The sequence below is a fragment of the Phocoena sinus genome, chromosome 5 (genome assembly GCF_008692025.1).
Source record: "Phocoena sinus isolate mPhoSin1 chromosome 5, mPhoSin1.pri, whole genome shotgun sequence".
NCBI classification, from domain to species: domain Eukaryota; kingdom Metazoa; phylum Chordata; class Mammalia; order Artiodactyla; family Phocoenidae; genus Phocoena; species Phocoena sinus.
In genome coordinates this window covers 44,878,497-44,892,057 of record NC_045767.1, presented here as the reverse complement: position 1 = coordinate 44,892,057, position 13,561 = coordinate 44,878,497, and the positions used below count along the sequence as shown (strand labels likewise).

General features: G+C 40.1%; 1 protein-coding gene across 11 annotated transcripts in view; it reads left to right on the top strand.

Annotated features, from left to right (window-relative positions):
- Positions 1 to 6,861: 6,861 nt before the first annotated feature.
- Positions 6,862 to 13,561, top strand: part of LDB2 (LIM domain binding 2) — a 382,561-nt gene continuing 375,861 nt past the window's right edge. For 7 of the 11 annotated variants that reach the window (XM_032633522.1, XM_032633523.1, XM_032633521.1 and 4 more), the window contains exon 1: positions 6,862 to 7,211. In XM_032633522.1, the coding sequence (XP_032489413.1) occupies positions 7,080 to 7,211 (132 nt within the window). In that variant the 5' untranslated portion in view covers positions 6,862 to 7,079. The remainder of the gene's footprint in view (positions 7,212 to 13,561) is intronic. The other 4 variants (XM_032633518.1, XM_032633519.1, XM_032633516.1 and 1 more) reach the window with 1 other exon arrangement.

Here is a 13,561-nt window from a genome sequence, read left to right as displayed (position 1 = left end):
CTTCGGTGATTCGATAATTATGTGAAATCTAGTTCACACAATGAGGAAGTGACAAAACTGAATCCAGAGTGCAGTGTCTTTGACATTTGGCCACATGGCCAGGCATGGGTCAGAAGTAGATTACAAAACTCTGAACAGCAGCTCTGAGATCTTTTGGATATTGAACAATTCATGATGACAAAGGGCTTTATAGGGTAATGACTTCTGAAAATGGAGTTTCTTAAGTTATCACATTTGCCCATTTTTGTTGGGCCAGGATCTAGCATAGTACCTGACTTGTACTAAATAACCAATAGATGTCTTTCTGGGTGAGTAATGAATGAATGAATAATAGCTTTTATCCATCTCTATACATTAGCTTTTTATCTATATATTATGGATAGACTGGCCTAGAATTAGAGGATGTAAATTGCTAGGACAACTCTTGGGATTCATTCCGATAAGTTTTTATCCGTTTATTTTACAGAAATATACAGAGCACCCGCATGTACCAGGAAGCATGTTAAATTCTGAATGTACATGGGTGGATAAAACCAACACATCATCAGCACTCGTGGAATTTACAATCTCATGGTGGACACAAGCAATAGAAAAGTAAATAGCAAATACAGACATGATTACAAATAATGACAGAGGACTTACCAAAAGGAATTTCAACGATAGAAAGTGATGGCGCATGCGTGGGGAATTTAGATATTTGGTCATGAATGGCTCTCTCTGAAGAGGTAACATCTTGAGCTGAGACTGAAGCCTAAGGATGAGCCATGCCAGGGGCAAAGAGAGGAGGGTTCTAGAATCTAGAGGAAAGCATTTGGAGTGTCCTGAGAATGAAGGGGGTAGAGTGTCCCTGGGAGGAAAGAGAGGCACAGATGTGGTTTGGAGGGGCTAGAAGGGGTCAGATCACACAGAGTCTGAGGGAGGAGGGTCCCACACATGGTGGACACTCAGTGAACACCTGTGGATAATGAAATGAATGTTGGATGGTCTATGCTGTGGGATTGGATTTTACTGTTGCTCCACAAGAAATGAGCTGTTCTCAGTGGCTATGGCCTTCTTAGTCATTACAATTACTTATTAGATTTGGTTTAGTCAAGAGGACAGTAGAGAATGACAGGAAACACCACAAAAAAAAGTAAATCCAAGACGTCTACCAAAATTGCAGGGTTGAGACAGATTTCCAAGCTCTTCCAGATAGTCAGCAATGTTTCTCCTCAGCCGCGGACTAACTCCATTTGTAAATTTGAAATGCCTGAACCACAACAACTAGTACTGATGAGAAGATGGCCTTTGGGAATTCCACAAAGTCATCAATCACGTTAATTCCAGGTAATAGCCAAGAGCAATGAGAGAAGTCTTTCAGCCTCTGTTCTGGGCCTTGTTTTATCTAGTCCAGAGAGAAGTTACTGAGTAACTGTGTGTTAGGGATTCCTTGGGTTGAAATCAGCCTCCCAGAGCATCCTTCAGTTCTGGGTCTGTCTGAGAGTCAAATCCACCCACCTCGTACCCACAAGTCCTCTTGCTCAAACCAAGCACTTATCTTGTCATTTACTGGCTCCTCAGGGCCCATGCAATAAACTGCAATTCCTTAAAATGGTACTTAAGACGTTCTAAAATTGGGTTTCAACATCTTTTTACTGTCTCTACTTTCTCAAAGTTTCTTGATTTTGCTTGATGTCAAACATGTTCATTTCTGTAGTGTCCCTGCTGTTTGGCATGACCTTCCACAGACTCTCATCTTTATCTCTCTGACAGATCCTTCGAGGATAAACACAGATGCCAACTCCTCTGTGAAGCTTTCTTTGACTTAACTAGTTTGAACAGATCCCTCCTTCCTTGAAGGCTCTTTGTAAATTAGCATTTCATTTGTAAAGTTTGAAGATGCCTACCATAGGATGCCTTAGATTTTCAGCCTTATCTCTACTGCTAATGCCTACTCCCTATCTGAGCCTGTCCTCCGCACTTCAGAGTGTCATTTTACGTTTATTTCTGAGATTGGGTAATCCCTGTTACTTTTTCTAATAATAACAGTAACAACTATGAACATTTACTAAATGCCAAGTACTGTTCAAGTCGATTTACATGTATTAACTTATTTAATTCTCATAAAGGCCATAAGATTGTTATTAGCCATTTTATGTATTAGAAAACTGAGGCACAGAGAAATTAAGTGTTCCAGGATCACACAGCTAAATGCAGGATTCAAGATTCAAGCCAAGTCAGTGAAGTTCCAAAGCCCATCCTCTAAAAGGATATTCATGTCCTTTTTAATCCTTTTCCCCCTATCACATCTCACCGTATCTTGCACGCATATGTTAGCTAAATGCTTATGGAGTGAAGAGGCAGAAAGAAAAGTAAAAGATGCAGAAATAGGTAAGAAAAGGCAGAGAGGGACAACCAAAGAGTGGTAAGAAAACTAGCTTTCTAAAGCAAACACAGTTTCGTAGAAGGAACTCGAGACGGTGCAATCAGATAGATTAAGGAAAGGGACAATGACTTCAATACCTAGATGGATGAGGCAGGTAAATGGAAATTAGGGACCTTGGCTGGTGAAGGCCACGGAGTGATGGAAACCATGGTGGATGGACAAACACTAATAGGTCCCACTGCACATTGCCACGCAGGCAAGGATGGGGCCAAGGGTTGCCAGAGCTTAGGATTTTTCAAGAGAAGATGAAAACCTGGATTTTATGTGAAATTCTTTATTTTTGTAAACTGTTGTCAAGTAGTTCAAATTAAAGGAAATATAAACACTCTATGGGTTAAACCTAGGGTGAATATATCAAGATGAAACCCCAAGCTCAAAGGTCGGACCAGATTTTCAAGCATCCTGAATGTCTGTGAGAGGACTTTTGGGGCTTATTCAATACTTAACATGCAAAATTGTATTTAAACTAGCATGGTGCAATTTTGGGGGTAACAGAACTGTTGCATTGGGGTTAGACTTGTTCATTCTTTTATGGTATACAAACATTGCTTCTTGAATTTCTTTATGGTTTCCTAAAGGAGTTGATTTGCAGGCTTCAAATGAGGACATTTCTTTCATTTCTCAGGCTCAGCTCTGGGCCAGAATAAGATGAGTCATAGCTGGTCCCTCAGTGCGGGGGAGAGGGATAAATAAGGAGGTTGGAATTAACATATACACATGATATATGTATATACATATACATATATACCTACTGTATAGCACAGGGAACTCTACTCAGTACTCTGTAATAACCTATATGGAAAAGAATCTGAAAAAGAAGAGATACATGTATATGTATAACTAAATCACTTTGCTGTACACCTGAAACTAACACAACATCGTAAATCAAATATACTCCAATATAAAATAAAAATTAAAAAAAAAGAATAAGAAAATCCAGAAAAAAAAAAAAAGCAGGGAAGTGACAAAACCAACCAGGTAACTGATAATGCAAAGGTTAAACATCTAACAGTGCAACTTTGGGAGTATGTGCTGGAAGATTTGGACAATGAGAAAAGTGGGAATAGTTTGGTGAGGCTTCAGGGAGAATGGGTAGAAGTGGGGCTGTGGGGACAATGGACGTCTGAAATTGAGCAGAACAAATAATAAATCAAGGTGATAAGAGCCACTTCATCCTCTTGCCCTTTCTTCCAATAAATTCCGTGCGTATGGCTTGAGTACCTACCGTGGGCTTAGCACTACGCTGGCCACTGGGGACAAAGAACAGAGATGCCCTAAAGATGAGGAGGATGGACCTGGGTTCAAAGCAGCAAATGCTTAAGACCTAGGCAGACTGGTGTGAATCTTGTCCCTGTCACTAATTAATTGTTTGATCTTAAAGGAATTTCTTAGCAACTCCAAGTCCTAGTCTCTGTATGTGTAAAATGAGGAGAGTAGTTCCATCAATCACATAGGTTTATTGTGAGATTAACAAAGAATATTTGTGTAAACCAGTCAGCACAGTGCCTGCCACATAGTAAGGACTTAACAAACAATAGCAATTACTACATTTACATGTAAATTCTCCAATAGAAGAATATAAAAGATAGTGTTGACCCAAAGGGGAAAATTATTTTCTATCTCTTCCTTTTATTTGTTTCCTTCATAGCATGCACTACAATTTGAAATTATGTTCCCAAAGGCTTCTTAGTTCTTCTATGCTACCTGTACCCCCAACCCCCCATTGCAAGGTGCAGGAGAGCATCTGCTATATCCACCTTGGCCTCCCAATATTTCCTAGCACCTAAGCCTATGTTAGGTACCTACTAATAATAACATTTTTGAACACTCACATGTGTGCATTCTAATCCATTCTAGTGCATTATCTCATCTAATCCATTGCAGCAACCTAAAGGATTGTTGCTATTATTCTCTCCAGTTTAAAAATGAGGTGACTGAGACATACAGAGATCGAGTCACTTGCTCAGATTCACAAGGCAGGTAAGTGGAACCAGGGTTGAAATGTGTTCTGGCCAGTGCTGTAGCCCGTGCCCCCATCCAATGCCAATGTAGTATCTGTAGAATAAATGCATTAATGAATGGGCAATGGAAAAAAAGGCTCACAGGGGAGGGGACAATTTAATTGGATAGGAGGATGAGTAGGGGTCTGCAGGTAAACAAGGGACAGAGTACAAATGTGTGCATGCATGAAGTGAGATAGTAACTACAGGAAGATCGAGTATAGCAAACAAACAAACAAATAGTGTGTGTGTGTGTTTGATAGAGACAGAGAGAGACAGAAAGAGACAGAGAGACAGAGAACAGGTCTTAATGAATTTGGGCATTTTCCTACCAGCAGCGGAGAAAACACTGAAGGGAAAACATGGGGCACAGTCACGTCCCTTTCTATAATCAACCTTCTGGTTGCAATAAGGATGAATCACAAGTTAGAAGACAATTGTGGCTCTGTGAGCAGTTTTAGATATTTCTGAATTTGGAATGTTTAGGTATTAACAGGAAGAAATATTTCCAATTATAGTTTGGAAGAGTCCACAAGAATTAATGAGAGCAAGCCTCAACCTTATTCAGAAAGGGGTTCCCTAAATGGATTTTTGAGCTTTTCCCATTTTTGATCCAATATTGGACTGCACAGTTCTGCTAGGTGTTACTTTAAGTCTTGGGCTGAAACAGCCACGTAAACACAAACGTGGACAGGCACTAAACTCTTGGACGGTCTTTAGTTTGGGAATTTAAACACAAGGAATGGTTAGGTTTTGCAGTGGCCATCATTCCAAAACATAAATCACGCCAAATTTGTTTGAATTCCTGTCTTTAGAAGGTTGTGTGTTTTGACAAACCTTGCAGCAAATTTGGTCCAGCTTTTGGATTTGTAATGAAACCTGAAACCAAACGTGCTGGCCTGCCTTGGGGTCCTCTTGAAGGAAAGAGCTCCAAGCAGCCTTTCTGTAATGCCTTCTCTAATCTCATCCTGGCAAGAGATGTTACTGTATTGGGCTGCACTGGAAGTTTGGGGTGGACTCTGCAAACATTTCATGCACTTATGGAAAAGGACTAATCAAGACCGCAATTTGGGGGCATTTCTATGCCTGAGTATTCTTAAGCGTGTAAATTGCAGAATTAGCAATACCTTATCCCCTGTTGGCTAGTGACTTAGAGATACCCCAAGCCATGACTGGGGCAGAAAGTTAATTAATTTGTTTATTAAAAAGAAGAAATGTCTCATTTGCATGCATTTACATTTAAGTCTTGCATGCATCAAGCTTTTTGGTGGTCTTTGCTTTCTTTCCTCAATACCACTAGATATTAGCTCAAAACATTTACATTTTCTGCATCTGGGCTTTGTTTAAGGGGTAGATGTCTGGTTATCATTGGTTCCAGCAGAACTTGATTGTCATACAGATCATTTAATCTCTATAGACATCCTCTCCCCTCCCATGGGCTGTGCGAATTTTCTCCCAGTTATCACATACCGCAATTGAGAAAAGATTCATGTACTTGACCAGTCTTAGAAAATAAAGACCTTGTCTCCATTAGAGTTGGACATGTTATTTGGGGATGAGCCATTCAATTATTTGTAATTTCCTACTCAACTGAATTTTCCGTAGTCATTTTTGTGGGAGTTTTCTCTTTCTTGCTTTTCCTCTCTTACTTGGAGGTCTGCTTTGGCAGGGTTTTTTTTTTTCTTTCTTTTTCTTTTTTCTCTCTCCTAGGGAAAGAAGACCATTGCACCATGGGTGTATCTTAGGCATTCCACATTCCAAAGAATCGTTTTTTACCTGAAAATGCTTCAGTGACCTGAATCCTGGCCCCCTCAAACCAGCTTGAATGAAGCTTTGGGAGAAGGAGAGGGAGGGGGCTGGGAAGAGGGGGTGATTGGGGAGGGCAAGGGGTTAGGAGCGGTTGAAATGCAAAGACTCTAACAAGCTCTTGCTTGGAACAACAGTGAGCAAAATCAAAACTATAGAGGAAGATTAGTGCAGAGGGAAATCTGCATGGGAGTGAATCACCAGCTCAGTTACCGGGGACCACGATGCCCCCGTTTCTGTATTTTGTAGTCATCACATTTCTGAACCATCACAACGGTGTGGCTGTCAGGGGTGAGTGGCTCTGGCAGTGGTTAAACCACCTATATGCTAACAAGCTCAGCAATCAGGTTGTGAAGGGTCCTGGCTAGAGGAAAATAATCCAGCCAAACCTTAGACCTCTGTCAGGCTGTGAGGAGAATTATATTTTTGAACTAGTCTACAGTGTGGACAGGAAATGACCTCTCCACAAACTGCTTCTTTAAAAACAAGCAGTGGTGCCTAAAGCTATCCAGCTCCCCTCTCTCTCTCCCTCCCTCCTTCCCTCTCTTCCTCCCTCCCAGCCTCCCTCCCTCTCTGAAGCTCCTGCTCTCTCCCTCCCCTCCCCAGAGCTCTCCCCCCTCCTCCCTCCCTCCCGCTTGCTCTCCGTCTCTCTCTCGCTACCGAGGGCTCCCACAGCAGTTCCCAGCCAGTGTGTTCAGCCTGCCTGCCTGCCTGCCTCTGTGTGTGTGTGCGCGCGCGTGTGCGAGCGTGTGCGTGCGGCTACTTTGTACTGTGAAGAACACAGCCCATGTGCTCTGCATGGACGTTACTGCTACTCTGTTTAGCTTGATTTTCGACAGGCAGGCAAGATGTCCAGCACACCACATGACCCCTTCTATTCTTCTCCTTTTGGCCCATTTTATAGGAGACATACACCCTACATGGTACAACCAGAGTACCGAATCTATGAGATGAACAAGAGACTGCAGTCGCGCACAGAGGTAAGTACTTCAACCTTGGGTGTGTGTTTGTGTGTTTTTTTTTTCTTCAAACTGTGCCTGAGCTTTTCCTGGGTGGCTGGCTGCATTCTGCGGGAAGTGTCCCACTAGATACTACCACGTACGTGGAAATGAGCGCCAGCATGAATCCACTAGTTTGGACGCTGGGTTTCCAGGCACAGCAACTCTTGGAGCTGGGGACAGTTTCTGCCGGAATCTTGAAATAGACAACCCAGCACTTGATTCGCCTGCCGGGTGTCCAGAAATGCTGCTCTACCAGAACTGGCATTTTCAGGCTCTCAGTCGGTCCCCTTAGTGTTTCTTGAGATAGAATTCCGAGGGATTTGGTGATCATTTGCATCCAGCAAAATAATTTTTTTTTTTTAAACAAATCCCAGAGGAAGTCTGCTTGACCGGCATATTTGCTTTTCAAAGTCATCAAAATCGAGGTGAAAAGGGCAGAAGAGCCACCCTTCGTACTTTTCAGAACTAGCCCTGGAGGGACACGTTTGTCTATTTCCGTGTTAAATTCAGAAACCAGTTGCTTGGGGCAAGGGGTTCTAGACTTTTTTCCCTCGACTGTGGGAGTGTCTCCCAGGAGCTCTCACTTCCACAGGAGCTGGCTCAGAATTCAAGTCAGCTTGAGTTTTTGCATATTGTGATCTTGTGCCCCAGAGAGAAGCCTCACCTACTCGCAAGCAACTCTGGGAGCAGAGAGGAGACAGGACTTTCAGAACTTTGTAAATGCAAAACTCCAGACCGCCTACTGCAATTTAAATATTTAATGCCAGTTGACTTTTCCTCTGTGCTGGCTGGGCTGGTAGGTCCTACTGCTGGGCTGTCCATTTGCCTTTAAGTTGGGGCTTTGTGTTGAAGTGTTCTGAGAAGGAGTTTGTTATAGGGGCACCAAAGTCACTTTAAGAAGTAGAAATAGCTGGGAAATCTGTCTTCTCTGCAGCGTACAGATACCCGGAGGGTCGATGGCAAAGAGCTTTCAGGGAATAGCTTTGGTAGAATTTTAGGCGGAAGCTTGACTCTCAACTCTGGAAAGGGACTCAAGGTTTTACGATAAAATAAAACACACTTGCTTGAATTGTTAACAGAGCCATGGAGAATTCATGATGTTTAATGTATTTAATATAGCTAACAAGATGTGACCTGCTTTCTGATTGGCTAACTGCTGGACAAGGACTGATTTAAAAAAAAAAAAAAAGCTGGGCTGTCTTTATCACTGCTATTTTCTTTATATGTTAATACATCATAGATGTTAAGTGGACTTGATGATACCGTTGCTCTCCCCAGAAGCCAGTAGCTTTTATACAAGTGTAAACTCTGTCGTGCTAAGGGTGGTGAGCTGTTGGCAGAAAATATTTGTGTGTTGTTGTGTGTGTGTAGTTGTGTATGTATGTTACAATTTGTATATTGCATTCAGATCTTTGCAACTGTGTATTGAAATGTTAAACTCTTGCACAAACTATTGATTGTCGCAGCCTGCTTTCAGAATTAGGAGGACAGAATATGTCATACTGTTTAGGCACACATAATTGCAACACAGATTTGGAGTTAAAAAAAAGTCTTAAAAATATGATTAGTTTTAAAAAAGAGACCAGCGACCTTTATGGATCAACAGCGGCAGGATTTAAAAAGAACCCGTGTCCATCTTACATTTTAGAAAGTTTTTGAGGAGTTGTAGAAGGAGGGTTTTTCTCCATCCTTCTCGGTTAAGAGAGCAGGCAGATTTCTCTGATATCTGTGTTCTCCTGTGCCCCTTAATTATCACCTGGCCAGTTCTGAGCTAGAATACTTATCTGGAGGACTTCTCTATCCTGGTCCTCATAAAAATCTGCAGGATGCAATAAGGTCCCACATTTGTTTCACATTTGAGAGAAAACCTTTAAAGTCCCTCATTCATAGTATTGTTTCTTAACACTGGCACGTTATCTTTTGTGAGATGGCACGTTATCTTTTGTGAGAGCTAAACTCAGGAATTCCTAACTTTTGGATTCTGGGTTATTACTTTTAAGTAGAAAACCTGCTTCACAGCTCAAGAAACTGGAGAGGAAAGCTTGCTATGACAAATCCTAAAGATTTTTTTAAACCTCGCTGACTGACAGAAAAGCACTGAGAACTGTTTTCTGGTATGTTCTAGAGCCAACCCTGAACACTTCTTCCCTTAATTAGATCTTTTTTATAATTATCCAAATAATTGCTCTGACACTTCCTTTTTTCTTTGCCAAGCAGTAAAGGATGTCACGAACCCAAGGCCATAAGTTTGTTTTCATTTCATATGAAGAAAAAGGAGAGAATCAAATAATTGCTCCTAAGATATATAAATATTAACACTAGATATTAGATTTTGATCAAAGTTTGTAATGGAAAAAATATTTAGAAAAAAATAACTTCTTGAAAAAGTTACATTGTGCATTTATCAATATTAATGGTGACTATTTATGGTAAAGTTGTTCTGAGCCCTAGAGAGGGATTGGTTGGAATAAAGTGCAGTAATACCCAGCAAGAGTTATCAGTTTATTCACACACAAAATCAAATAGATTGTTGAGTGATTACTTTTAGAATTTAACTGATACATCCAACCATTTTGGACAAGAGAGACTCACTTTCTTTCTTCTCTCTCTCTTCTGGTTCCTGCTTCTATATTACATAGTATTATTTCATTGACTCCTAATATCGCACTCGCACACACACATACACACCTATGTAATACTCTCGATTCTCCATTCTTTTTTGAACGTAGACTTGCCTAGAAAGAAATTGCAGCAAATCAGTCTCAATGAAAAAATTATAATCAAGTTTGCAGAAATTTCCTAGAAACCTTCTTTATGGAAAGGAAAAAATGTAGTAAAGAAGCATGGTGCTCACCTACTCTCCTTCCATAGATGACTCCCCCAGAGCATTCTCTCCTGGGGATTGATGCATTTCTTCCAATTAAATAAAATCAAAGGCCTTCAGAAGCTGGGTAGTTTTAAAAAACACTGGATTGGGAGTTAATCCTTTTTCGAATTTGTTTCTTTCACTTACATGGATCTTGGTTCCTCATAAGCAAATTATCTCAAGGCCTCTTTAATTTAAAAATTCAGATTTTACCAAAGTTCAGAGTTTGGTTTTCTTTAGTAGGAGAAAGTGTTGTGAACTTGAGTAATGAGCACTGACGTTACTTCTTGGCTCACGGTATTTAGTTCAAAATCACAAGTGGTACTGAAAAAACAGGGTCATAGTGGAGAAAATATTGCAGGGAGCGACCCTGCCAGTCTTGTTTAAGGCCAGTGCTGGGAGCAAGCAGTTCCTGGGACAAAGTAGGTGCTCAGTAAACATTTGTGAACAAGCCGATCATGAATCAGTAGATGACGGAGGAGAGAGAATTTAACTGTATCACTGAAATTGGCACCTTTCCTGAGAAGCACAATTCTGATGCCTTTGGGGGTCCTGGTACCTCCTGAAGCTGCTTTAGGGACCTGCTTCCAATTCCCCTAAAAGTGCTCATCTCCACATTCTCCACACTTATTGCATCATGAGGCAATTTAGATCCCTAATCTTTGTGGCAAAGGAAAGCACAGTGTCTAAGAAATTATGGGACCTCATTTCTTTTTAAAGGAATTTGAATGCATTACGAAGCAAACAAAAACAACACACATATGCTTCAGATGCTGTTGGCTATTGTGGGAAATAAAATTTCTTTGCAACACCAGCATCTCAGTGGAATTTCATAAAGAAGTACATAGATGTTTCCCCCTTTTCTTAGTTGAAATTAAGAGAAACTCTTGGAGCTTTGTGTCAGTTTTGGTCACTGTAATTCCCAGGCAGTAGGAAGAGGGCTATGTCCTCCATTGTGTATGTTACCATGAATTGACCTGAGATCTTCCAAAATTCATTGACTGTTTGAATGGCCTTGCTGTCTCAAATGTATTTTGAAAGAACGAAACCGCACAATTTTCAGTTTAACACGGCACACAGAGTACCGTCAGATAGGACTTAAAAATGTGTCCTAAAGATTTCAGGTTTTGTTCTGTAACAAGCTTCAGTAATAACAAAAATAACAGTATTTTTTTTCATTTCCTGAAGTCTGTGCTATAAGATTAAAAATATGTATAGGTGAAATATGAGATCATCACAGTGAACTTCATTTTTAGTGAAAGGATTTTAATAATGTTGGATTTTTATAGAATTTAAGAAAGTTTATCAAGTTATACAAATTTTGGATATTGCAGACAACTCTTTCTACCTTATTTCCTCATTCAAATGACCAAAAAAGTCTCCATTCCAATGAAGATGTTTTTAAGTACATAGATTTTTTTCAGGTTGGCAGTATGCTAATTTTAATAAAATATCACAAACACCAGGAAAGTATGGGTACTAGGATGTATTTCTTCTGTTTTGAGGTTTTTTATTCTTTTATCAGTATTACACATCCCACTCCCAAAGAGAAAACTGTGATTACAATGGGAAGCTGCCATGTACACAAGGATTTTATTAGAATTACGGTTCTTAGTTTTACAGGATTTAATATGAACGTTGAAAATATTTGAAGACCTTGAAATTTCAATCTGCTGCTTTCACCCCGCTTCAGCTCAACTCTCCAACTCCCTGGGGAGGGGGTGGGAGGGGGTGGAAGGCTCTCAGTCTTTTCTTTCAGCTACATTTTTATATACTTTAGTCACAGGGTTTCCCGTTGTAGCATCATGTTTATTCATGGGGTAGCTTAGTATCATTGATGCTCAGATAGAGCCTAGTTAAAATGAGATTAGGTATTCTGGATAGGTGGGGAAAAAAAAGAAAACGGCTTTGTGATAAACTTGGATTTTTTTTTTTTTTCCTAGAAATTTAGAAAGAAAAATGGTGCTGTTACTCTGAGGCATATGAATGATTTTCAGTGTTAAACACAGAACTTTCCAAGTTTTTCGAAGGGGGTTGGTGAGGAGTAGGGGGAGGGGGGATTAGTAGTGGAAAGGAAAGCTATTTTGAAAATGTTAAATGAAACCAAAAGTGAAGTTTTAAAAAATAAGAACTTCCAACCTCTCTTATTTTTCAAGATCTCTACATGGCCTCAGAAAACAAATTGCTGGACTCTTGTACGGATTTTATTTTCCTGAGGTCTTTTTTTCCCCCATTTTCCTACTATGGGAACTGTTTTTAATTAAAAATTGCTGCAAACTAACTATTCGTAGGAGGCCAAGAAGAAAAAAAAATCTCTCAGCTCACATTCAACACAGATTCTTATCAGCCTAAAATCAATGCACACTTAAATCTCTCCCCTTTTGGTATGTAAATTATGATATAGGATTTAAACAGTATTCATTTTTTAAGCATTTAGCTTTTTGTTTGGGTTTCAGAAAGAAATTAATTTAAAATGTATGGAGACAGGGCTATAAATCTCCTTTTATTACATTTGTCCACATTAACCCATTTTCATGAGGAACACAGAAAACCCCCTTTCTGAACAAGCAAGTGAAACAGAAAACAAACAACCCCAAATATTGTCAGGAACAGGATTCATAAACTTACTTATTTGGATTTGGTTGGTGGGTCTCGGAATATAATTGATCTGGAAAAACAAATCTCTTTTTGAAAGTAGCAGAAAACAGAGCTTTAAAAATGTGTTCAGCTGATGTAGATATGACACATACCTTTGTCATTTTCTGACCAAAATATTTTCCTCCTTTCTTTCTTTCCTTCCTTCTTCCTTTCCCTCCCTCCCTTCCTTCCTTCCTCCCTCCCTCCCTTCTCGCCCTCCCTCCCTCCTTTCCTTCCTTCCTTTCTTTCTTTCCATCTTTCTTATCAATCTGAGCTTAGACTTTTATTTTTTACATTTAAATTCTGACAGCATGCATCTGAACATAGGCAACTATTAATACTTGAGACAAACTTCAGCCCTTCCTTCAAGAATTTCTATACTTCAGGCAATGACAATATCTGTGTCTGGAAATACAGAGACGATTAAGACCATTTGGTAACAAAGGGCGACATACAAACCAGTTCTCACTATGTAGTGCCCTGTCAGGTTAACACACTGTGCCTTTGTATACTGAAGGATGTACACCTTTCTGAAAGGTAGTCGTGATGATAGTAACTAGCATCTATGGAGAGGTCACTATCTGTAGGGCCAAGGTGCTAAGTGCTTTCTGGACATCAGCTCATGTAACCCTCATAATCACCTCCTGAGATTGGTACTCCTAACGTCTGCAGTCTTACTGGTGAGGAAACAAAGGGTTAAGTAAATTGTCTAAGGTCACACAGATGGTAGTTTAATTTTAGAAGTTATGCTGTTAACTGCTTTGCTATATAGCATTTCTCTGAGATAAGAAATACTAGCAAGGATTGTAGTTTCACCTGTGGAAAC